General features: G+C 40.1%; 2 protein-coding genes across 3 annotated transcripts; one reads left to right on the top strand and one right to left on the bottom strand.

Moving 5' to 3' along the window:
• Nucleotides 1–970: 970 nt before the first annotated feature.
• Nucleotides 971–15617, bottom strand: fmnl1a (formin-like 1a). 2 transcript variants are annotated; one of them, XM_008304297.1, is made up of 25 exons: nucleotides 15001–15617; nucleotides 10969–11052; nucleotides 10482–10568; nucleotides 10306–10379; nucleotides 9554–9637; nucleotides 9322–9465; nucleotides 8405–8513; nucleotides 8069–8145; nucleotides 7867–7960; nucleotides 7483–7557; nucleotides 7291–7401; nucleotides 5748–5897; nucleotides 5529–5630; nucleotides 3832–4426; nucleotides 3591–3715; nucleotides 3278–3480; nucleotides 2944–3178; nucleotides 2793–2861; nucleotides 2633–2713; nucleotides 2428–2557; nucleotides 2176–2339; nucleotides 1992–2093; nucleotides 1810–1905; nucleotides 1516–1630; nucleotides 971–1398 (listed from the first exon to the last, which is right to left on the bottom strand). In XM_008304297.1, exons 1-25 carry the CDS (start codon nucleotides 15184–15186, stop codon nucleotides 1334–1336), a joined length of 3357 nt encoding a protein of 1118 aa, XP_008302519.1. In that variant the 5' UTR covers nucleotides 15187–15617; the 3' UTR covers nucleotides 971–1333. The 2 variants fall into 2 exon arrangements, with proteins under 2 accessions (XP_008302519.1, XP_008302520.1); XM_008304298.1 differs by lacking the exon at nucleotides 971–1398 and having other exon boundaries at nucleotides 1617–1686; nucleotides 1744–1905.
• Nucleotides 15618–15869: 252 nt separating this feature from the next.
• Nucleotides 15870–22680, top strand: mlx (MAX dimerization protein MLX). Its single transcript, XM_008304299.1, has 9 exons — nucleotides 15870–16069; nucleotides 16447–16554; nucleotides 17535–17571; nucleotides 17736–17825; nucleotides 18476–18585; nucleotides 18705–18807; nucleotides 19649–19748; nucleotides 20202–20403; nucleotides 20517–22680. The coding sequence occupies exons 2-9, from the start codon at nucleotides 16516–16518 to the stop codon at nucleotides 20571–20573; spliced, it is 738 nt and encodes a 245-aa protein (XP_008302521.1). The 5' UTR covers nucleotides 15870–16069; nucleotides 16447–16515; the 3' UTR covers nucleotides 20574–22680.
• The last annotated feature ends 294 nt before the right edge of the window (nucleotides 22681–22974 follow it).

Raw genomic sequence — 22974 nt, forward strand, 5'->3', positions numbered from 1 at the left:
AAAGCTGTAAATCCACCAAGATGGATTAATAAGAGAATTATGTGGAGCTGTATGAATTTAAATCTTTTCTTTTGCCATTTTAGCTTTTTTTTATATATATATAATGAACCTACATTCTATAGTATGTATATGAGATTTTTACATGAATGTGTGGATGTTCAAAAATCTTGGCATCAAAAGTAGAAAAACAAAATTGACTTGTAAATAGGCCGAGTCATTCCTAGCGAGTTCAACAAAATTGTTATGTCCAAAAAGATGTTTTATTAATAAACTATGACGATGGGTACAAAGGTATATACAAAAACAATGCATGTATAGTCTCAAGCAATCGCACGGTGCAGTTGATTAAAAAAAATGTTGTCTACTTGTTTTCTCAAAAGGATGAGAAAGAAAGCGGAAAGGAGAGGCGGTTCTATGTTGAGAGGTTTACAAACAGGAAGAATGAGACTTTATTTTGCTAACTGTGACACAGGCATGTTCAGTTTTTCTGTGACGTTATGTGATGATGATGGCTGAGAGTGTTGAACATCGAGGATTCAGAACACTTGAACGCACCCCGACCAGAGAAGGCGCCAGCAATGGTGTACTCTGTCCACAGAGTGAATCTCCCATTTGTAGAGTAGTGTGATATAAGAACAAAAATAATACAGAAAATAGATCTATAATATAATGATATAGAAATTTAAAAAGCCTACTGACACTGGAGATACTAATTTATCAGTGTGGATGCCATGATATTCTGTGAGAAATGTGTGTGTTTTTCCTGTGAGAAGACAGCAGGCAGTTGAACCTGCCTTCTTTTGTACATAATTTGCTGTGATTGTGTGTCCAATAAAGTGCAGCTCTCTTGTACAGTCGTGGTGTCTGATCTTGCTTTATATTGACTTTGGGCTGTGTTGTCAGCAAGTGATTTAATTTTGCAAAACAGTAAGTCAAACCTCTAATATTGTAAAGAAAATACAAAAGCACACAATGGTTAAAAACTTGGTTTATTTTTAAAATAAAGTTGTGATTTTTTTTTTGGTTGTTGTTACTTAATTAGTGGCAGTAGTAAAAATTGCAGCATACAAAGTTGTGTGGCACCACAGAAAAAAATAGCTTTTAGGTAAGATTTGGAATCAAATTCAGGAACTGTTCATTATTAAAAAATACTTCCAACTTAATTCTATTTACAGAACAAACATGCTAAAATATTGTTAATACACACTGCCATATGGCTAATTATATATTTGGATAAATTGTATGTACAGCACATTTTAAAGGCTGTTCTTTCTGCCTGTTTGTGTGAGTGTGATTCCAGTTACATTTAGAAAAATCTTGAACCAGAAGCGGCTTAAGTGTCCTGGCGCTGCGCGGGCCGACGACCATCTGTTCGCCTATATGGTGTGTTCCTCAAATCTGGGGGAAAAAGCGAGGACATGCATACGAATGCAGAGTTTCTACCCACATTTAAATATCAAACGTGCAGCATGCAAGAGTGAGGTGTCTCCTGCAGGAAGCGTCACTTCACCGTACCTGTGATGATGTCCTCCAGAGCGCCGTCCTTGCCCTCGCGGACCGGTGGTTTCACCTGCCTCTTCTTCAGCTCTGCTATCAGGTCCATCTGGGGCATCTTAGGCATCATAGGTCCCTTGAAAAAGTTGGAAATCAAAAGCCTTTTTAAGTAAATTTAGAATTATATATCTCCTAAGACACTCGTGTTTTTGACAGTTTTGTTTCAGATTCTGTTTTTGTGGTGAACACATAAGGGATTAATGGTGATCGCTGATTATTTCACAGCCTCTCAACTCTTGACCTTTCACTTCTTACCTTTTGTGATCCAGCTCTGTTCGGAGATGGGGACTCCTTTACCTCACGACTCTCAAGCTCCATTTTCTTTCTCTGCTCAATCGCTTGCTGTGCTACCTGCATTCAATCAAAGGAAAAATGACTAACATGCAATGCAATAATTGTAAACGAATGAATATCAGAACCCTACTAAACCCTCTTACCTTATAGGCCTTTATGAAGCGTCCAAACATGGGGAAGAACATGGAAGGCTGCGTGGTTTTGGGGTTCTCGCCGAAATACTCCACCACAGAGCCGTAAGCCTCCTGAATGAGGTATAGTAAATGTATAAGAATGTGATAAGATGTTCAGAGTTGTGTCTAAGTTTGATATGAATTGAAGGCTAACCTGTGCCGTCTTGCTGTCTTTGACCAAAGAGTCCAGCTGCTCGCTGTTTGTTTTAATGAATTCCTTCAACACAGGGCTGTCATCCTGCACCAAGAACTCCTTTTTGGTCATCTCCATTCCTCGCTCTAATGAACGAATATCTTGAAGAATGCCGTCCAAGGATACTGGAAAAGGAACGGAAATGAAATTTGAACACATCCCAAAATTAAATAACAAGCTGCACAGCTGGTCAGCCTGCATGTGTGCATGTACCGAGGGCTGCCTTGTCCACAAAATGTAGGTCGGTGTGGAAGTTGGCCAAGTCTGCGTATTTCTCCTGGATGATATTGGTGATGAAGTGAAGTAGCGTCTGTGTGCGATCAGTGGATTTGGTCTCCAACAGCTGGAATAAAAAGACAAAGTTGATATAAGGCTTCCTTGAAGTGCAAGAATGAATCTACAAACAAGAGCTACTTACCAGGTCCAAACTCTGCAGCCGAAACCCGTATGCGGCTCCTCTCTTACTGCTGTTCATATAGTTACCGAAGGCAAGAACAATCTGAAAGGAAACGCAAGAGGTGATTTGCAAACTTATACATTTCGAAACCACATCAGCATTTGTATTCTGTTTTACTCACTTCTAAGATCTTTTTCAGTTTGGTTGAGGACTTGATGGACATGGATGCAGCGATGATGGAGTTCAGTTGCTGTGGATGAAGTAAAAACAAAATCAATACATCTGTTTAAACGCTTTCCCAGCCAAAGTTACAATGCATTTAGCAAACTGACCGGCTGCAGGCGTTTCACGGTTTCTGGGAAGTTGCCCATGAAAGTGAGAGTGTTAATTCGCTGGTTCAGACGAGGAATCTTCCCAAAGCGTAAAATAAATTGGTCTTCGTTGGTCAGCTCCTCCAGAGGTCGGCCTTCTTTCTCATAGTTCTTCAGAAGCTTCATCTCAAAGTCTGATGGGATGAAGGGTTCAAGCAATTCCAGGAAGTCTATAGACAAAGACTGCTGATCATACCTGTGCAGACAAAAGTTAGGATTAGTTTAAGCATCAAAAAATGCGTGAGAAAGAGAGTTCCAAAGAAGGTAGCTCAAAAAGGTCAGTAATATAACATACGTCTCTATGGCAGTGCAGATTTTAGATGGGTCCATTCCCCCCTTGCGCAGAGTGATCGCCAGATTCTTGGCCTTGTTGGCTTCGATCAAGGATGTCTTGGTTGGGGCCTTCTGAACCGTCTTTGTCTTCACCTTGGACAAGTCTGTTGGAGCACCCTGGGCTCTAGTCTTGAACTGCTCCTCAAACATCTCCATGTTTAACTCCTGTTGGAGATGCAACGAAAATCAGAGAAGGCCAGTGTGCTCACAAAGAACTTCTTCTGTTATAGTATACGAAGTAGTGCATGTGGTAAACGGAGGATGTGTATTCTTACCCCTAAGACCTGTTCATCATCTAGCTCGTTGAAGACTGTGCCTGTCACCTGGTTTGGTTTCAAAGCCTGCCAGTTTAACAACGGCATCCTGAACTTGGTCTGAATAGCTTTCTTGCTCTTAAACCCTGAGAAAATTTAAAAAAAACAAAAAAAACAAGAGACAGAAGAGTCAAACAAATAATCCTTCCACTACTACCAACTCATAGCAGTACTTTTCAGATTTATTAATCAACCATCTCACCAGGCTGACTGTTCGGTGCACCAGGAGGTGGCGGGGGTCCACCGCCAGGAGGCGGAGGCGGGGGTGGAGGTCCAGCACCAGGTGGTGGAGGAGGAGGTGGAGGTCCAGCACCAGGTAAGGGGGGAGGAGGAGGTGGTGGGACTCCTCCAATAGAAGGAGGAGGAGGAGGAGGAGGAGGTGGGGGCACAGGACCTCCTGGTGGAGGTGGAGGAGGAGGTGGTGGAGGAGGAGGGACAGTTTGACCTCCAGGAGGGGGAGGTGGAGGAGGTGGCACAGGGACAGGGAGGCTGGATGCTGAGGAGGTAGACTCATCAGAGCCTGCAGCGCTGGGTTGGGTGGCTGCAGCTGGGCTTTGGACGTACTCCACCACTGTGACGGGCACCACCTGGATGTCCAGACCTCCTGAGGCGTTGCGTCCCAGTCGGACTAGCCCCTGGTCCTGTAGCTCCTGGATCTTCTGCTCCAGTTCTGAAGGTGTCTGAGAGATTGAGGTGCTGAGACGCTCCCTGTCCTTCTCCCTCTCCCTGTCCAGCTCACGCTCTCTTTCTCTCTGCTGCAGAGTGCTAACCTGGGAACATGACTCTCGCAGGCTTTCCTGTAAAACACAAATGAAAATATAAAATCAAGATTAGCATTTGTACACAGTCTGCTATTAGGTTCTAAAAGGAATGCATGGTTGTGGTGGCTCTGTGATGTGACATCAGCATGGTAAAATGCTCACAGAGACAACATTAACACGCTTTTGTTTGTAATGTTCACCATATTTGTCATTTTACTTTAGCGTGTTGGTATTTGTTATATAAGCTGAGATAGCTGAGCATGATGGGGATTAGCTTTAGAAGAATTTGGTCCTTAAAAAAAAAGAAGTAGTTGACAAAATAAAGTTTTGACCTTGTGGTGGTGCAAGATGAGAAGTTAGTAAAAGCTAAAAGTCATCCTGAAGGATATATAAATATGCATGCAAACGTTCACAGCAAATCTTCATCATCATAGGTGCTTGTAGAGCTCGAGCAGCGGTTCCTAAACTTTGCGTGGCCCCCTGCTCAGAAGTTAAAAAAAAGGAATACATACCCCCCCACTCCACAATTTCTATCCATCATTTACAATGATATGGGAAGCAACTATTAAAAAAGGATGCAAGCTGGATTTTGGTTATTGCAAGATCTGAGATGCAGCATGAGCAAACTCCTATTTTCTATATATAAGTATTTTCCTTATATAAATAACAGCCATTAGTTTTAAATCATATTTTCCCCCCCTGGTCATCCATGCCTCCACTGCGGCATCTTTACGCCCCTGCAGGGGGTTCTGACCCTCAGTTTAAAGACCACTGCACAAGATGAAATCTCACCAAACTATGTAAATAATATCATTAGGTTTCATCCACATTTGAAAATGTCATGCTAATCTATTCAACAGCTGATATTTCAGTGTTTACAGATGAGGGAGACCAATTGGCATTCTGCTAACATGGGGATAATGCAAGGTAATTTAGAGATTTATTTAATAAGTGCAAATACTCTCATCTTTTTTTATTGTTCATTGAAGATGATTCGATTTTTTTAAACATTTATATTAAGACTATTTAACTAAATTGAAGGGCCACTCTTTTACCTTGTTTAAACACATCACTGGGATGATTAGACACCTACCTCGGCTAATTCATCTCATTAAACATGTTATGAGGCAGGACTTACTTTGAGCAGCTCCGTCTCCTTGGTGGCCTGCATGAGCTGAGTCTCAAGTTCAGTTATTCTCTCTGTGGTTTGATTCTCAATGTCCTGAAGTCGAGCATTCAGCTGCAAAACAACACACAGGCGACATACTATAACTTCCTTTGACACACCACACTGCAACCTCAAAGCCTCTTTTTTTTGTTCACTGAGGTTCCTCCTTTCCTTTATTTTGTGCCTCACCTGTATGTTGTGTTCCTGTAGTTCGTCCACATGATCCAGCACCCCTCCTCGGTTCTCAGCATCCTCCAGCAGGGCTCCCACATCTAACACATTGTCCAGGTAGGCCTGGATCTGGACCTGCAGCTTCTCGCTCTCTGTTACCTTTAGTTGCTAATACACAAACACACACATAATAATCACATATCACGTGAATAGATTATCACTAAGAAACGTTATCATACAGAATATTGTATTTATTTCACATTTAAAGCTATGATAATGCATATACTGTGCATTTCATATACATTAGCATTTTTATTCATGCTTATAAAAAGATGGAGTGGAAATAAAATTGTTAAAAAGTGTAATTCCCAAGCTTAAATTTAAAGATCTTCATGGAGGAAGACTGAATTGCAACTTGACAGCTATTATTTTGCAACTGGAAGTTCCTGTATCTGATGAAAAATGATGGGCGGTTCACGAATTACGAGTTAAATTCTAGAAACGTGAAATATATCTAAATAAAGCTCTATAAGAGAGTAAGTAAGAGGCTGAAGAACATAGTAATGTAAATACACTTTAGATTTTCTGACATGGATAGACAATGTCATTTGGAATATTTTTTCAAATCAACATTTGATTCTAGTGCAAAGGAGAAGCTAAAAAAAACAGGATGAGGATGCAGCAGCCACAATCTGATAAATGAGGAAGAATGGGCGCCAGAACTGACCAGATGGACACCCCAAGTTTTTTTAAACTTTAAATGAGAAAGTGAGAGCCGAGGTACGTGATCAATGCTGTGTTTGACGGTTAGTCAGCAAGATTACGCAAAAACTATCAAATGTTTGGTGTGGATCTGGACCACCTTCATTTGAATAGAGCGTATTCGCAGAGGACGCGTTCTCCAAGTGCCTTTCTGCTTGATGTTTTCATTTCTTATTATTAGTCTGAGCGTGTTTCTTAAAACCTGCAAAATATGAGATTTTTTTATTTCTGGGTCCCTTTGGGCAGTGTTAACAGGTTGTGAAAACAAAATTTGATATTCAGCAGTTTTGGAGCAGCATTATCATTTATCTGGAGTCATATTGCTGTTCACCTGGGAAATATAAATCCAATGCTAATTCTCCTTTGGTTCTTTTTTTAGTCCCTACTCCTGCAGAAAATGTCTTTATCTCCTAAATTCTCTACTCTGTTCACCAGCTAATCACCATTTGTTTGTCTCCCGTTTGGTACAGTGGGCTTTGAAACTTTTCTCTGCTAACAGCTGCCTGCTGCAGTCAGAAACGGTGCTAGAAGGGCAGTAACAGTGGACCACAACATTAAAGTTGCAGGCGGGACTGCTAGATAATGGGCTAAACCTCACTATAAATCCTTTTAAAGTTCAGGGAAGCTCAGGTAATAATTCTCTTCAGGCACGTCACTATCAGCAGGGTTTTTTTTCACATTGTGAATTGATACTTGTTATAAAAATGTCAAATATAGCAACTTTAACTATCCTGGTCTTGTGAGGTAAGCCACGCTTTACCAGGGTGTCTGTTTTTTTTTTTTTTTTAAACATACTCACCTCTAGATACTTGTCTAATCCAAGGTGAGTGAACTCATACTGTAGATGGACACGGAAGTTCATGTTCTCCACTGAATGGACCACAATGTTTATGAACTGCATGCAGGCAACCTGTAGAAAAACGCAAGTTTAGTCTCAGTTGCATCCCATCTCTTAATGCATCTGGTGCTAGGAGGAAATTTGTGGTCCTACCATAAAGTCAATGTTGTTGTCATCGTGGATGAAGTACTCCATAAGCTTCTCAAAGCGGTTCCTTTCTCTGCTCACCTGAAGAAAGAAAAAAAAAGAAAACTTGTTTGATTATACATTTTAATTGTTGCCCGCATGGGGGCATAAATGCAAAAGCATCAGTGAATATAAACACTGAGAGCATGTGCTGTACTTCTGCACAGTATGTTCAGAGTTAAACACGTTTGTATGACTGTTGTACATGTGCTAAAATTACAGCCACAGTGCATGTGAGTCACAAGATGAGTAATGAAACAGGGGAAGTCTGAAACAATGCATGAGTGAACAACTGAAGTCAAATCAGACCATCGCAACAGGGTGAAACTGGCATTAAAAAACTCATTTCACCTCTTTGAAATTGTCAAAAGCAGAGAGAATGATGTCATGTCCTCCTCTGACGAGACACACGGCAGCCAGCAGCTCCAGCACAAGAGCTTTGGTCCTGTCACAGCGGAGGAGGAGGAGGGGTTAGATAAGGATGCTGATCTATATGCTGACAGACAGATAACTGTGATTGCGCCTCACACACACACACACACACAAAACTCACCTGGGATTCTTGCTGTTGAGACTGAGGGTTATCTCGTTCACGCAGCGTGGGTGAGTCATCACCAGGTTAAAACCAGACTGAAAATGGAGGGGAGATATAAATAACTGTTTAAAAAGAGTTTATGGGGTAGAGGATTCTGAAGGAAATGACAATGCTATTAAAATACCAAAATAATGAGGTCAAATTTGTGTTAAAGAGTGAAACAGCAAAGAGAGGAGTGGATTTTGCTTAACCAATAGCAAAAAAGAAAAACATTTCCTTGCTTTGGCGTCACATTTGAGTGACAGAACATGAGTTAAGTGGCGTGTTCAGACTGACAGTTTGTTCAGACGCTACCTGGTAGTTCATGATGGCGCGCAGGCACATAATGCACACGTGTACGTCATCTCTCTGGGTGGATGAATGAGACTTCTTGTGCATCTTGTTGCCCAGAGTGGAGCTTATTCTATAAAGGGATTAAAAAAAAAAAAAAAAAAGGAAACACAAATACAAGCTGTGAAGGACAGAGAAGCCAGCGTATGTTTGAATGGTTTGAAGTCAAGGCCAAGAAATGATAAGATACATGAAAACAGTTTTGAGCACACTTGTAACTATGACTTCCAGCACTGTTTTGGACAGCCATTGTGTCTGTCTGACAGCTGAGATGTGGCATCAGGTGGAAGGAAAATGAAAAAAGCAAAGGCTGTGAATGAAGGAGAGCAAGGGAAACTGAAGGATTTGTCGTTGCTGTTTCAAGAGGAAGCTGTGTAGCAGTAATAGTGCCGTGAAATGAGACTAACAAGAACAATACACTTAATAACAAAGGCATATTGATTAGGTTATGCAGCCTACCGCAGAATTTGTTTCATATCTTAGAGTTAGAATCTTCACTCAATCGATCACTTTTTGAGGGATTATTTGTATCAGTGATGCCATAAACATGTTAATAGATTTGGATCTAAGGTCACAAAATCTACTAGTGACTTGCAAAAAAAAAAAAAGAGCATCTCAGAAAAATAAAATCTTTGTAGAACAGATAAATATGGTACAACACGGCATGCAGACCTCTCTGTGGTACTACAGCATGCCACCATCACACCACTTCTGCTTTCTATTTTCTCACTGTATGTGCAACTAAATACGCTGGCAGTTCCTTTTTTTTAAAATGAGAATTCATGGTGCGTTGTGCATGTTTAATAATTTGTAGAACATCTCTGGATCTGCACCATACAGCTGCTGTACCTCAATAACCTTTCATGTCTGGAGTTTCTTACCTTACAGTCAGTGCACGTGCAGCTCTGGTCATCCCATGTGAGTGACCACTGCTGGGGCTCTTGGTCAAATCTTCCATTGACCTTTCTGCTGACTTTCTTCTGTCTGACAGCGTGCCGCCGTTTTCCACACTCTCCACATCAAACCTACAAAATGCACAGATGCATCCTTAGTGATAATTGTAGGAGCTCCATTAGATTTCCAAAACAGTTTTCATAGCCTGTTTGTACTCACGAGGTGTCGCTTTGCGCATAAGACAGGTATTCCACCAGAATATCCAAACCTTTATTCTGCTCATTGAGAAACTCCTGGGCCCATCTTTAGTAGGAAAATACAATCAAGCATGAGCAATGACACTGACAAATATCTTGTAGTGATATATATATAGAATATAGCAGATATTGGCTCAGACTGTGCTTAAAATAAGATTTTAGAAAGAAACAATAACTCAATCTTTCTCTTTTGAATGAACATGAATTTCAATAAAACACACTCCCACTCATTTTTTTCCACCAACAGTTACAACTTTTCTTGGTTAGTGTAACGGTATAGTAACGGTTGTGTAACTCCCACTTAGGGAGGTTAATGAGTTTCTGTTTCTTCCTCATGTGATTCTTACGTTTTAACGTTTTTGTATTTCAAAGACTTAACTGTTATTTCATCTATGTTAAACAAACACTGTTAAGTTTCTGCCACAGGTTGAACCAACTGTTCCACTAATCGATGGATGGTGGAGCTGAATGTAAACATAACTTTAACTCTACATTGCACCTTTCAATGACATTTCTTCACAGGCAGGATGAGCGAAATGTTCAAAACATATTGAAAAGAACAACAAAGGATCCCACTGTGACATAAAAATTCTAGGAAGGCTACATATAAATAAAAATATGTTCAGCACACGAAGTACTGCATTAAAATGCACTGTTTGATTAAATAATCAAAAAGCCCTAAAGTAGGATTCCATTTCAACTTAGCATGCTCACCCAATGTGATTGGTGCGAAGGGATATCTCCAAATTTTTGAGGACCTGTGTGGCATCTTGGATCCTTTTCTTTAACTAAAGAAGCAAAAAAAAAAAAAAAAAAGATAAAACCTCCTTGTGTGTGCATTAAAATTAGATGAGTTAAATATGAAACAGCAGGTGATGCTTTGTACTGACCCTACGAGTTACCCCTCCTTGATCCTGGTAGAAGCTCTTGATCTTGTTCAGATAAGTGGATGGGGGGCTCTTCACCTGGAAACGCTCCTGCAGGAGAGAGATTTACAGAGAGCAGTGTCTAGAGCTTGCTTTTCACACAGTTCATTTTTATCAGTGACCCTAATAGATGACTTGGCTTGATGCACCTTAACGCAGCATGTAACATTTGAGGCTATTCTTGCCTGTGCTGTTAAATACAACAGACACAAACCGCTCTCTGTTTCCATGCCGACACCTCTGTGAGCTGCCACCACAGAAACGATGCTGCAAGGTTTTCACTCTGCACTCTGCTCTTTACCGCACACACGATCCACTCTGGGTTGTTATGTACTTTCTGTCAACTCTATCCTAGTGAGGGCACCAACGCGAGAATCTTGCTGGGTCTGGTGACGCATGTTGAGGTTTACATTCTGAACCAACTCATTATCAACAAATGAAAACCTCTTACCTGATCGCAGACTAATTCCCATTTCTTTTCATTGTCATATTGACTCAACAGCTTCAGTTTGTCTGGAGGCAAGTTCATGTAGCTCTGAAAGAGAGAGAAAAGAGAAAAAGGTTGTTTTAACCTTAATTGAGCGAATGCATTTTAGAGTTTGTGATTCGGGATTAAAAGAAAATTTGTCACGCTTCATTTTAACACACTCAGTTTTGTCCTGCACTCAACTGTTATACTGTATGTTGTAATTGCTTTGTATTTCCTCCTTATGCAACAATATTCAAATCTCCAAAACCACAAATGCGCAAAGTTGGTGCAAAGCAGAAGGGTGGTGACTACCTGCTGGAAGCACAGATGACTCAGTGTTTACATGTATGTAGTGACGGTTGTCAATAGGTACTATGTGCCTAGAAACATATACAAATCTGGGACATAAAAAAGAAGTTATTAAGATATACTTAAAGCTAATATGGATGTAATTTGATGGTATGTCAGATTTTGCAAAATACAAGCTTTGGTAAAGATGTTTGTAGTGTTTTATTCCACTTTAAACCACATTTTATTTGTTTGGGTTTTTTAGTTTGACCAAAGTTTACACAGAAGCCGTGGCATTTGTTTACATGTCAACTATCTAATAACATTATCACAGCCTCATCTATCATAAATGGTACGCTATTCCTAGTTATCGTCTCAGCTGCGTACTTTACCCAGACTAAGAGCCACCAAGCCACCTCCACAAATTTTTCAATTCAGGTTGACTCAACCGTCTGAAGGGGTGATATATTAGTGGCCCAAAAGGACAGTTTCAATTTGAGTTATCTTCCGTCACCTACAGGGAAATGTCTGGAGATATAAAGGTTATTTCCCCATTCGAAAGGTCTTAAGAACTGAATGAATTGTGAATCTAAATTAAGTCTTTATGAATGACTCTTAATCAATCAGTGGAGAGTGGAGAGAGAAAAAAAAGACAAAAAGTTATTAAAAAGGAGCAGAATTGGAGCAAAAACACTTAAGTCAGAGAGGTAACGTGCTTTCTTTGACAACTTATTAACTGTAGAAACATATTCCTATATGTGTTTTGTTTTGCTTTAGGTTTATTTTTATACAATTCACCCTTCCTATCTCTGATTAACATTGGATCCAAAACACAGTGATGACTACTTTACTAACAAGACAAATAAGTTCAGTTGACACATGGGTGTGGATTTTGAATCTGCTTGTGTCTGTACATTCAAGTAGCAGTTTGCTTTTTTTTCACACATTTAAAAAAAAGAGACACGCTAACAAAGAGAAAAAAAAAAAAAAAAAAAAGGAAATGGCACATTGCCTTGGTGCTGAAGAGTGGAAGTTTCACTCTTGATGGTGTAAGGGAGGGGTCCTAAAGTGGGTTTGGTGGTGCAGCACTTATCAAAGAAGGGTCATGTAAGTCACTGTCTCATGCACTTACATGAACATAAATATCCCTCAGTTTAGAAACAGTGTAGAATTGAAGAACTTCGCTCCACTTCTCGTTTCCCTGCAGAGGTGGTGATGTAAGCATTCAAGTCTCAATATGGATGCTTTATGGAGTGGCATCTGTCTTAAAGACGTTAGAAGTATTTTGCTGAAAACAGAAGTGAGGTCATACTTTCATGTAGCGCCTCATGGGTGTAGCAGGCATGAAGCAGCACAAGCCATCTTTGTTCATTTTCTGAGAGAACATGAGACATGTTGCACAAATGTCGTGAAAACATTAACCCCAAAGCCACACCACATTCTCTCGTTGTTCCATATAATAATGTTTCTGTTACGTAAAGGAGCTGTGTCAACTTACGTAACAATAAGGCAGAATTCTATATATTTATCAAGTACTTTTACTAAAAGAAGACTGTAATTCAAAGATAAGTTGTAGAATTTCCTTGCTGTTTTGTAATTATTAGTTACTACTTGTATTTTAGTAACAATAAATGCCACAAGTCCTGCTTTCCTTTGCCCTACATTAAAAAAAAAAATTTAACGTTAAGCGTTAGTTTTACCGAATTGAGCGAGCAAAGTACACAATTCAATTTTTTTGAAAGGACTTCACATTTCAACTAAGGTAAATGTTTCCTGAAGAAGTAACCTGGCTGCATAAAAAGAGAAGTTCATTCAGTTTTTGCTTGTCATTCTATGTAGCCTGAGCTACGATTTAGGTTTGTGCAACTCAAACGTTTTGTTGATTGCGAAAACCACTTGCTGATTTGTTATCTTTTCAGCTTCACGTCTGTCACCCCAACTCTTTATTTTTAGTCTGAGGAACTCAGATATTTGTGCAAACAACAGAAATCTTAACTTCCCTAACTATAGATTTTAAGACAATTCCTTTGAAGTTGAACATGCTTTTTTTTATTTTTGTTTTTCCTGTGCAGACAAGTTCATCACATGCCACCAGAACGGCGTGGCGCTGATTTTCCAAGTCTCTGGAACATTGCTAGAGGTGTAAACGTCAATTATTGCAGAAGGAAGTCATTCATGTGGTGTTTTGATGATGTTGGTGGAAAGCTTTGTCCAACAGGTTGGTCTAAAATCTCCTGTAGTTGTTTGGTTGGGTTGAGGCCTGTTGACTGTGAAGGCCATAGCATGGGATTTACATTATTTTCATACTCACCATTCAGTGACCCACTTGAGTTCTTGTGGATGGGGTTATTGTCATCTTGGAAGAAACCACTCAGAGGAACTTTGCAGGTGCAATTGCCCCTAATGGGACTTGTTAACCTAAACTATGCCAGTAAAATGTCCCCCACAGCTTAACAGACCCACTGGATCCCCTCAGTGTAATGGTCAAACATCAGGATTTTACTTCTGTATCTCCTGGGGTAAGATGTCTAATATTTCATTTTATTTTTGTTCACTCAGTTGTAAACATTTTTCTTTTTGTTTCGCTCATAATTTAAGCAGCACAATCTGGACGCTTCATGGTGTTCTTCAGCATATCTGATAAGCCATGCTGTTATTCCTCTATGGAGCATTATAGAAAAGCAAAGATGAGAATGTTTTTTTTTTTCCAGTGAGCAAAGTCATAAAGTGAACTGAGCTCATTTAGGCAAACAAAAAACTTGATTATTGAGGTTGAAGAAGTAAAACCTGTTCTTTTTTAACCCACTGATGGTTGAACTGTATCAGCATGACACCAGGCTTTTAAATCCTGTTTCTATCCGCATCACTTTTTTTGACCTTTTTATGCTCATTAACATGAATTATGCCACCTTCACAAAAAAAACCCTGATCTTATCTTTAGCTGAACATTCTTCTACGTCTAAGTCTAATAAATTACTTCTGTTTGTTGTTAAATACAAATGTGTGCCAAAAATAATGCTGTCTGAGATATTCAATACAAAGTACTAATCATGGGATTTCATGCCTTCCAAGTTGTTGTAAGACTGGTGAAAGAATGGTGAAACAGTTGTTTTCCGGTCCCGCGTTCTCTCTCATGTAAATATGTGTTGCACAACTTCCCCCTTGGGGCCAGCTGCCCATGCATGCAACTAATCACACTGTTCCTAGCCTGAAATTTTCCAATCAAGCAGAGGGGCAGAAGTATATTAACGAATGTGACGACTTGTTGATAGCATTGTTTTTACAGCGACATCTGTACCTTGAATGGAACAGTCATTAATAACCTTTGTGCAAATATATTAGGACAAAATGAAAAGTCATTTGACTCTCTGCTAGATGACATTTTGTAACGTTTGGCTCTCTCTGCCCATCTGACAAATGACTTTAGATATTCCAAAAGAGTACAAACGGAGAAAGGCTGGCATTATATCCAGTCTGCATTAGGGTAAAGTGGGTTTTTGGCAGCCGCAGTGAGTTAGAGAGCAAAACAAGACTCAACACTTGTTACTTTTAACAACTTCGAATAACAGCTGATGAACTAGATGTAATTTCTTTTTTTGTGCTTCTGGATCATATTCACCAGCATAATCATCCCCATCTCCTGCTCCTACCACAAAATCTAATGCATAATCTGTGTGTTTTCAGATGCCATAAGTGTGTGTGCCCTCCCTCTGTGTAGCCACTCACCAGCACCACATTGAAGCGCTCCTCCAGCTCATCCTCTGGAGGCATTGGAAGTTTTGGGGGAGCCGGCTGCTTCTTCTGCAAGGTTGGTGTGGGGTCACTCATTGCTGGAGCTGCCCCGACTGAGTTCCTGCCCTCTCGGCCCTCAGCCGGTTCTTGCTCCAAGCCCCCTGCAGCCGCATTCCCCATCACTAATCTCCACAAGTAATCCAGGAGGAAAGCTTTACGCAAACACCTTCTTCTCAGAAATCAGTGTATTCCAAAACAGAGTGACAAAAGTTGATCACTCCAACTGATAAAAACAAGAAGGCCTCAATCAAATTGAGTCTTGGGCCTTCAGGTGGAGGAACACCAAGTCGCTGGTTTACCAAATCTGCCTCAGTCCTGAGGACAGGGCGGGTGATGAGAAAAGGTAGGTTGTCCTCATGCTTGCCCTCTCATTAGCCACTCTGTCTACAGGTACCTTTGAGAACAAGATAAGAAGCCTTGTTCGGACCTGCTACAACTCTAAGAAAAGACCTACCTCTGTCTCACCCTGTATCCTCTACCCTAGTTGACCGAAAACGCCTCTGGTGAGTGCAGCATAGAGGCCTGCGTGTGAGAGGAAGGAGCAGGGAGGGTGACACACTCTGTAACACAGACAGAAACCGCAGAAGCGCAAAAGCAGAAGAGTAACTTCCTGTGCATGACGGCAACAGAACCTTGGGTGGAGGACAGGGTGGAAGATAAACATTTTAACCGTTAGGCGTACCGTGCATGCAGTAGGTGGATGATGAGTAAGATAAGGTAGTATAGGAATGAAAGAAAGAAGAAAGAGTCCAGGGTTGGGCATAGTAACAGATCAGCAGGTGCAGATATGAAATTAAACAACAAGCTCTTCCCCAATTTATTATTCAACCATTTTCTCCACACTGGAGCGCTTCATTCTCCTGGGGCAAGCTTAACCTGGGCCTGGGGTTAAAGTTGTTTTGGTATTTTCCCTTTACCTGATTGCAGACTGTTTATTATCAGTCAGGTAAAGGTACATTTGATGTGACAAGAACTGTCAAACAGCGCCTCTCTGTGTTTGAAGGTAGGTACTGCATGTAGTGGTGATGCATTCAGGGTCTCCCCAGATATTGAAGTATCACTTCGACATTAGTAAATTGAACTTATTTAGTGTTCAATATCTTTTCGATGAGCGCATTGGACACGGATACTGTAACAAAACGTTCTTAGATATTTATTCAACCAAATATTAACTTTTACTATCAGCTGATTCAGTAACTTAAAATGTTTGGGTCAACGTGTGCCAAATTAGTTCTGTTGAGGTGACTTACGTTTTTTAAGATTTGAGTGATTATTTTGAGAGTACGCGAATTGTTACCATTATTGTTTTACTACGATACAGCTGGATCTGTAAGAAATCCTTTTTATTATTATGATTGTTATTATTCTTATATTTCATAGTGTTCCGGAATAGGAATTTACGTGAAGCACTTGAAGGCAGCAGTGCTATTAGTTATTTTGCATTCCAAAATGACGGACCCGACAACGTCTCCTGAGGACCACTGGAAAGTAAGTTAGTCGTATTTGTCAGCCTCGACTTTTTGCTGAATTCATTCGTGCGTGTGGTGTGTGAAAGCATTGATAAATGACAAACACCGTGCTGTCTAAACGTCAAAGTTTTCTAATGAGGGAACAGGGCTTTGTTAGCTTCACGGCTAGCTACCATTAGCTTGCTGACGTTTGGTAACGTTGTAAAACTGTAGCCGTGTGCTAGCTAGCTAGTTGGGTAAACAAAGCGTCCTGAAGGGGCAACTCGCGTTTCTCATGTAGAATTATTTTTGTGTAGAATAGGTCTTTACTCTATTTAACAAAAAAAGACTGCAGTCATTACAGTTTGAAAGTCTGTTGAAAGTAATTTATTAAACAGTGTAGCAGCAGAAAATGACATATTTGCGATGAAGAAATGGCTGTGCCCACTTTGCCTTGTCAGATAATAATGCAGCTGTTATTAATGGCAAAGCAGCTGTCTCACACTTGGTCTGTAAATGAACACCTCTGTGATATGTCATTAAAATGAAAGCTCCCCACTGTAGTCATGTCAGGGACCCCTAAATATAGCTGTTTATCTCAGCTCTCCTGTAGATGGTAAAATTTAAATTTTGTCCAGGGGCCCTGTTTTAATATGGTTGTAGATGGAGAGAGTGAAATATTGGATAATTTAACACCTTTTGTGGGGTTTTCCCACTGAAATCACTAGAAAAACTGGCAGCAGCTTTGGGAACCACAAATTAAAAGTGGTTATTGTGCTGTGGTGCCCTAGATCAAACAGTAGATTGGTGATTGAGGTACTTATTTCCTGCAGCGTTTACCCTCCTGTATACTTGAATTGGGAAAATCAGGGCAATGCTCTGTGGGGGTTTAAACAGACTTGCCACTTGTCTTTTGTCAGCATATATAGGGCAGCGCACATTTTACCCCTTGTTATCCCAGCCGCTCAGCCTCTATTTTCTCCTTTCTCCATCAACTGCTGTGTGGTGATGGCTCGGCAGACAGACGGCGCTTTCAGCGACGGTGGCTTTGACCCCAGTGAGTATTCAGTCTGTTCATATTTTGGCTTTTGTCACATTATTTTATATTAAGGCTATGCAATGGTGACCTTTCTGATCTCTACAATTATACAGTTGATGTATATCAGTTTATTTTCGGTCTTTCTGTCAACAATGTTTAATGTATACCCTCTTATTCTTTAGGTTTCTTCGCTGAAAGTGCTAGGAAGGGCACCGTCGTGTCCAGAGCCAACAGCATCGGCTCAACAAGTGCTTCTTCAGTACCAAATACAGGTATTGTGTTTTGCAGTGGAGAGGACTTGATATCGCTGATGGTTTTAAGAGATAGTTTGTGGTTGTGTGTGTGTGTGTTATGTTTAAACTGTGAATAGAAATGTTTTACTAATTTGACAGTGCCTCACCTCGACTGACTTCCGCCGCCACAATGCATACACTTGCATTTCAAATTCTAGACAATATTTTAAATTTGATTAACTTGACCAACAAAAAAAAGAGTCCTTTTTTTGTACATCACCATTATTCAAAGTAAAAGGACAATAGAAATCAGACACAGAGGTTGCTTCTGAAGCGATAGTGAAACTGTACAAAATCCACTCAAATAAAAGTAAACAGTAACTTATTAAAAATGTACCTTGATTGAAAGTAACATGGTTACTTTTTAACTTTGTGGTTTTCCAGTTGCTCATAGATTGTCCTGCATTGAGCAACGTTGCAATGTCAGTGAAATAAAAATGGGGATGGAATTTTATAACAAAATTGTGTTATAACAGGAAAGATTGTATTGTATTAAAATGTCGATTCCCATCATTTATTCACCTACACAGCAGAACCTCTGTCAGGTCTGAGCTCAAATAAATCAGTGAGCCAACAGATACTCTGTCAGTTTGATGGGTCATTTTGAATTTCATTGTGTTCCCAAATAGACGATGAAGACAGTGACTACAGGCATGAGACATCATATAAGGACTACAAGAAGGATCGACGGAGACAGGCCCACACACAAGCAGAGCAAAAGCGTAGGGATGCCATCAAGGTACGGCTACAGTGAACTGCAGTAGGACGTAGCTGTCTGACTTACCTCAGATGAGCCACACACTTTTTAAAGTTGTCTTCTTTTTCAGTAGTTGCTAATGGCTTGTTTCTTAACATTAGAAAGGATATGATGACCTCCAATCAATTGTACCGACCTGCCAGCAGCAGTCTGAATTTGCAGTGGGCGCCCAGAAGATCAGCAAGGCTACTATACTGCAGAAAAGTAAGATGTCTTCAACTGAAACTGTGTACACACTTGGAATAATTTGGTTTAAAATTCTGGCTACTTGCAAAGATTACCTTAGGTGCTGGACAACTTTGACTTTAAGGTTAGAGTGCAGATTTTCCCATTTATACAGAAATAAGTTCCCTTGTCATATTGTTTAATCCTCTAAGGCAGAGATCTCCAGCTCCGGTCCTTGTGAGCTACTGTCCTGCAGGTTTTAGACGTTTCCGTACTGTAACACACCTGACTCACATTAATGGATCATTAACAGACTTGTGTAGAACTTGACAACAAGCTGTTGGAGATCCATTAATATGAGTCAGGTGTGTTGCAGTATGGAAATGTCTAAAACCTGCAGGACAGTAGCTCACGAGGACCGGAGTTGGAGATCTCTGCTCTAAGGCAACCCACTCTGGAGCTGGTACATTTATGTAGAATAATTAATGCATCATTTGACATCTCGACCAGACCAAGTTAGTGACGGTCAGAGTTTTGAGAGTGCTGTGCAGTTTATTGGTTCAACATGTTTTTAAAACTGGAAGGAATCTTTTTTTTTTCTCTCTCTCGCTCTCTTTTCAGAGATAATCTTACATGCTTTCATTATACAATAAAACAAATGTAAAAATGTTGGATAAAATATCACGTAGAACAGATGTGTGTACTCTGGCTGGGGTTTTTTTTAATAAGAAAAAAAACGAAGAAGCAGAATTTTAGTATATAACAAATGGTGTTTGAGGGACAATTCCTGTTTATAGATGTTAGACTTTTCCCAATATACCTAAATCTGTGTGCTGTTAAAAAACAAATCCCTGACTGTTGTATTTTTTATTTTTTTTAGCAATTGACTACATCCATTTTCTTCATAAAGAAAAGAAGAAGCAAGAGGAGGATGTTTCCGTCCTAAGGAAAGAAGTGATGGCACTTAAGATCATGAAAACGTGAGATAGTCTGGTTCAAACTTTGTCAGCCAAACCACTTTTTCCATCAGACTTACTTTTCTTTTTTTTTTGCAAACTAGGACTTCCCCAATCCCTGTAAAGATACTTGCTGTGTTTGCATTTTGTAGTCATAAATAATCTGCATCGAGACAGATGAAAAGATGAATTTTAAAGAAATGCTGATCATGGACAACGAAAGAAAACTGATGAGTCAGACATGCTTTGATGGCATCACTGACAGAGTGTGTAGGCAATATCAGATTTAAAGTAAAAAATGCAAAGAATTGCCGTCCACATATAGAATGTTTAAGTGCTGGGTTAGGTTTTTTAATGCAACAATGCAAACCAATTCATCATAGTCATCGAAAGAATTCCTGAAATGTATTGTTTCTTGATGAAAGAGCCATTGTTTAAATTGTGGTAATGGCAGTAAACATGTTTGTTTCTTAATAGAAACTATGAGCACATCGTGAAGGCCCACCAGAACAACCCCCAGCAGGGAGAGGACCAGGTGTCCGACCAGGTCAAATTCAACATTTTTCAGAGCATCATGGACTCCCTTTTCCAGTCTTTCAGCAACTCTGTTTCAATGAGCAGCTTTCAAGAATTGTCAGCCTGCGTTTTTAGCTGGATTGAGGAGCACTGTAAGCCACAGGTAGGGAACATTGTTGATGGATTGTGGACAACACTTCAGCTCTTGTTTTGATGTTAAGCACTGCCTTGTTATTGTTGCGGTAACTGTGTTGTACTGCTTCTGTCCTTTCCTAGACGCTGCGAGAATTTGTCGTCGGAGTGCTCCGGCAGCTCAACGGTCAGCTTTATTGATTGAGGGAAACCTCAGGTTAACTCCCAGAAATTGACTTTGGGTTTACTCTGGCTTCTCAGTGTGGAGTAAAAACATCAATCAGCCTCAGGCCATGCCCCAGTATTTACACTCACTTCAACTCATCAGTGACTCCCTGGCTGCAATTGGATTACCTCGTCATTGAGCAGTTAGTATCATTTGCTGATCTCTTTTTGATTCTAAGTGTACATATGCAGCTGTACATAGATAGCTGAGTGTGTTTCAGCTCCGTCTGACTGTTATTCTTCAGGGAAAACACAAGAGTAAATGAAATAAATTTGAATACAACAGGCAGGCAGAATGGTGTGATGTACATCTAGGTGAAGTCAGTATCTGCAATAACTAGTTGCCTTTTTGAGATAAATCAAAATCATAATCAGTGTGGTCTCATAAGCAAGACTCTTCTCACTGATGTTATTCCTTCTGCTGCCTGTCTGCTCAACGAATGGACTTAAAGAGTCTACATCTTGTCCTCTGTCACATTAAGCATAAATTTGTAGCCTAATGTTGAACTAAAGGGCTCCTCTCAACCTCAGTGCACAAACATTCAGTCACTCCTGAGCCATAGAAGATAATAGAAAATATTCCATTACTGCACAATAACAATCACTTCGTCTATCATAAGCACACTATATGATGCTTCTTAAGTAGCTTTGTTGTGGCTGAGCGTGAGATTTATATAAATGCAGCTGTGACAAGTAGACAAAGATGCTGAATTGTGTTACGTGACATGCAGCATTAAGGTCCAATCGTTGTGCGTGGGTGTCACACAGACAGGCAAATGACAAACTAAAGGAAGAACTGAAGTGATTGAAGAAACAAGAAATGCTTGGTTGGATGTGGTCGTGCTGCATGGTTCAATTAGGTAGTTAACATCCCGTCATGCTCTGTGCAGTGTATAGAATGCTGAACAGGAGCAGGAGCTTGAGTCACAATGACTACTTACACTGCTCGTGTTTCAATAGGAACAGTGACTAAAGTGATATCTACGTTAAGATCTATCACAAAGTGTGGTTGAGTCGGGCACATTTGATGATCATGATGCACATGCAGTGGTACAGTATGTAAGGGGAAAAACAAAAGAGCAACTCAGGTGAAGGAACGTCAGTGTAGGATGTGATCAGACCGTCAGCAAGAAGAGTCTGTTGATTATTACATAGAGAAAGACATAACTGTAGGGCTGAAGTGCTTAAACACCTCTTTAGAAAGATAAATGCCAATTTGAGAGCATTCAATGGGGCACTGCTCTACAAACGTGGACAAAGTGATCTGGTTAGATGAGTCATCCTTTATATTTTGTGTGTGGCAGAGAGGCGCAGTGCAGGTCAGGAGCTGTTGGGGTCATTTCACTGGCATGGTGTAGGCTCACTGCAAATCAGTGCAAAGTGGTTCCAGTTATTGTTATTCTATGATGAAACTTTTCTATACTGACGGGAATGGTCTGTTCCAGGGTGACAGAGCTCCCGTCCATAGTGCACTAGAGGTCACGGAATGGTACGAGGAGGTTAAAAATGATGCCATTCATATGCTGTGGCCTTTGCAGTCATCAGATCTCAACACAATTGAACATCTATGGCATATTTTGGACTTAAGTGTAAGATAGCACTCTCCACCACCACCATCATCACAACACCAAACAAAGGGAATATCTTTTGAAAGAATCGTGTTTTACCCCTCCAGTGGCGTTCTAGAGACTTTAAAAAATAATGCCAAGGCACTTTGAAGCTGTTCCACTGTGCCGGTATATATAATATATAATATATATTTAAAATGTTAAGTACAACGTGTTGATTTCAATTAAAATTTCAGATTGTAATTTTTTTTTGTTGTTTAGTTTTTAGTTGTTTTTTTTTTTTTTACAGAGCGACTTCACTTGAGATTTCACTGATGTTTATGTCATCATAAATGCGGTTTACTTTTGTTGTCTGTGGCTTTTATAATCCGTTACAGTTCATTTCATACAGTGCAACTGTCACGACCTCTAGACACCATCAATCGAGACTGCACATCTTACGGGTTTCTGATGTGAACCACGGAGGTATATAGCTTTTCTGTACTGAAATAAAATAAACACTGTTGTGGCTTTAATCATCGAAGTACTGATTTTTTTTTTACCCCGTCTTGTCTTATCTTGTTGCTACAAGCTACCAACTCTCAGTGGACACTTTCTGAGCCATCAAACCTGCTTCTACAAAGATCATTTCTGATTTACACTGACAGAGTTGTAATTCAACTCTGTTAAATATTGAGGCTGTGGTTTGCAGTAGTTTTAATTGTACTGCATCATGTTGGAATGTTTCTAATTTAAATGTAATGTCTAGAATTGAAGTTACCTTTTGATTGTGTAAACAAAAACTTAACATTGCCTTTGTAAAGGTAGTT

Source organism: Stegastes partitus, unplaced genomic scaffold (genome assembly GCF_000690725.1).
Source record: "Stegastes partitus isolate 25-593 unplaced genomic scaffold, Stegastes_partitus-1.0.2 Scaffold2184, whole genome shotgun sequence".
NCBI classification, from domain to species: domain Eukaryota; kingdom Metazoa; phylum Chordata; class Actinopteri; family Pomacentridae; genus Stegastes; species Stegastes partitus.

Excerpts from the sequence above, each read along its gene's own strand:
- fmnl1a (XM_008304297.1), bottom strand. The coding sequence starts at position 15,186 with ATGGGGAATGCGGCTGCAGGGGGCTTGGAGCAAGAACCGGCTGAGGGC. Across the intron at positions 10,569-10,968 it reads GGGAATTAGTCTGCGATCAG|GAGCGTTTCCAGGTGAAGAG; the intron begins GTAAGAGGTTTT and ends TCTCTCCTGCAG. Across the intron at positions 3,716-3,831 it reads TGCACCGAACAGTCAGCCTG|GGTTTAAGAGCAAGAAAGCT; the intron begins GTGAGATGGTTG and ends AAATTTTCTCAG.
- mlx (XM_008304299.1), top strand. The coding sequence starts at position 16,516 with ATGACGGACCCGACAACGTCTCCTGAGGACCACTGGAAA. Across the intron at positions 18,586-18,704 it reads AGCGTAGGGATGCCATCAAG|AAAGGATATGATGACCTCCA; the intron begins GTACGGCTACAG and ends TCTTAACATTAG. Across the intron at positions 18,808-19,648 it reads GGCTACTATACTGCAGAAAA|CAATTGACTACATCCATTTT; the intron begins GTAAGATGTCTT and ends TATTTTTTTTAG.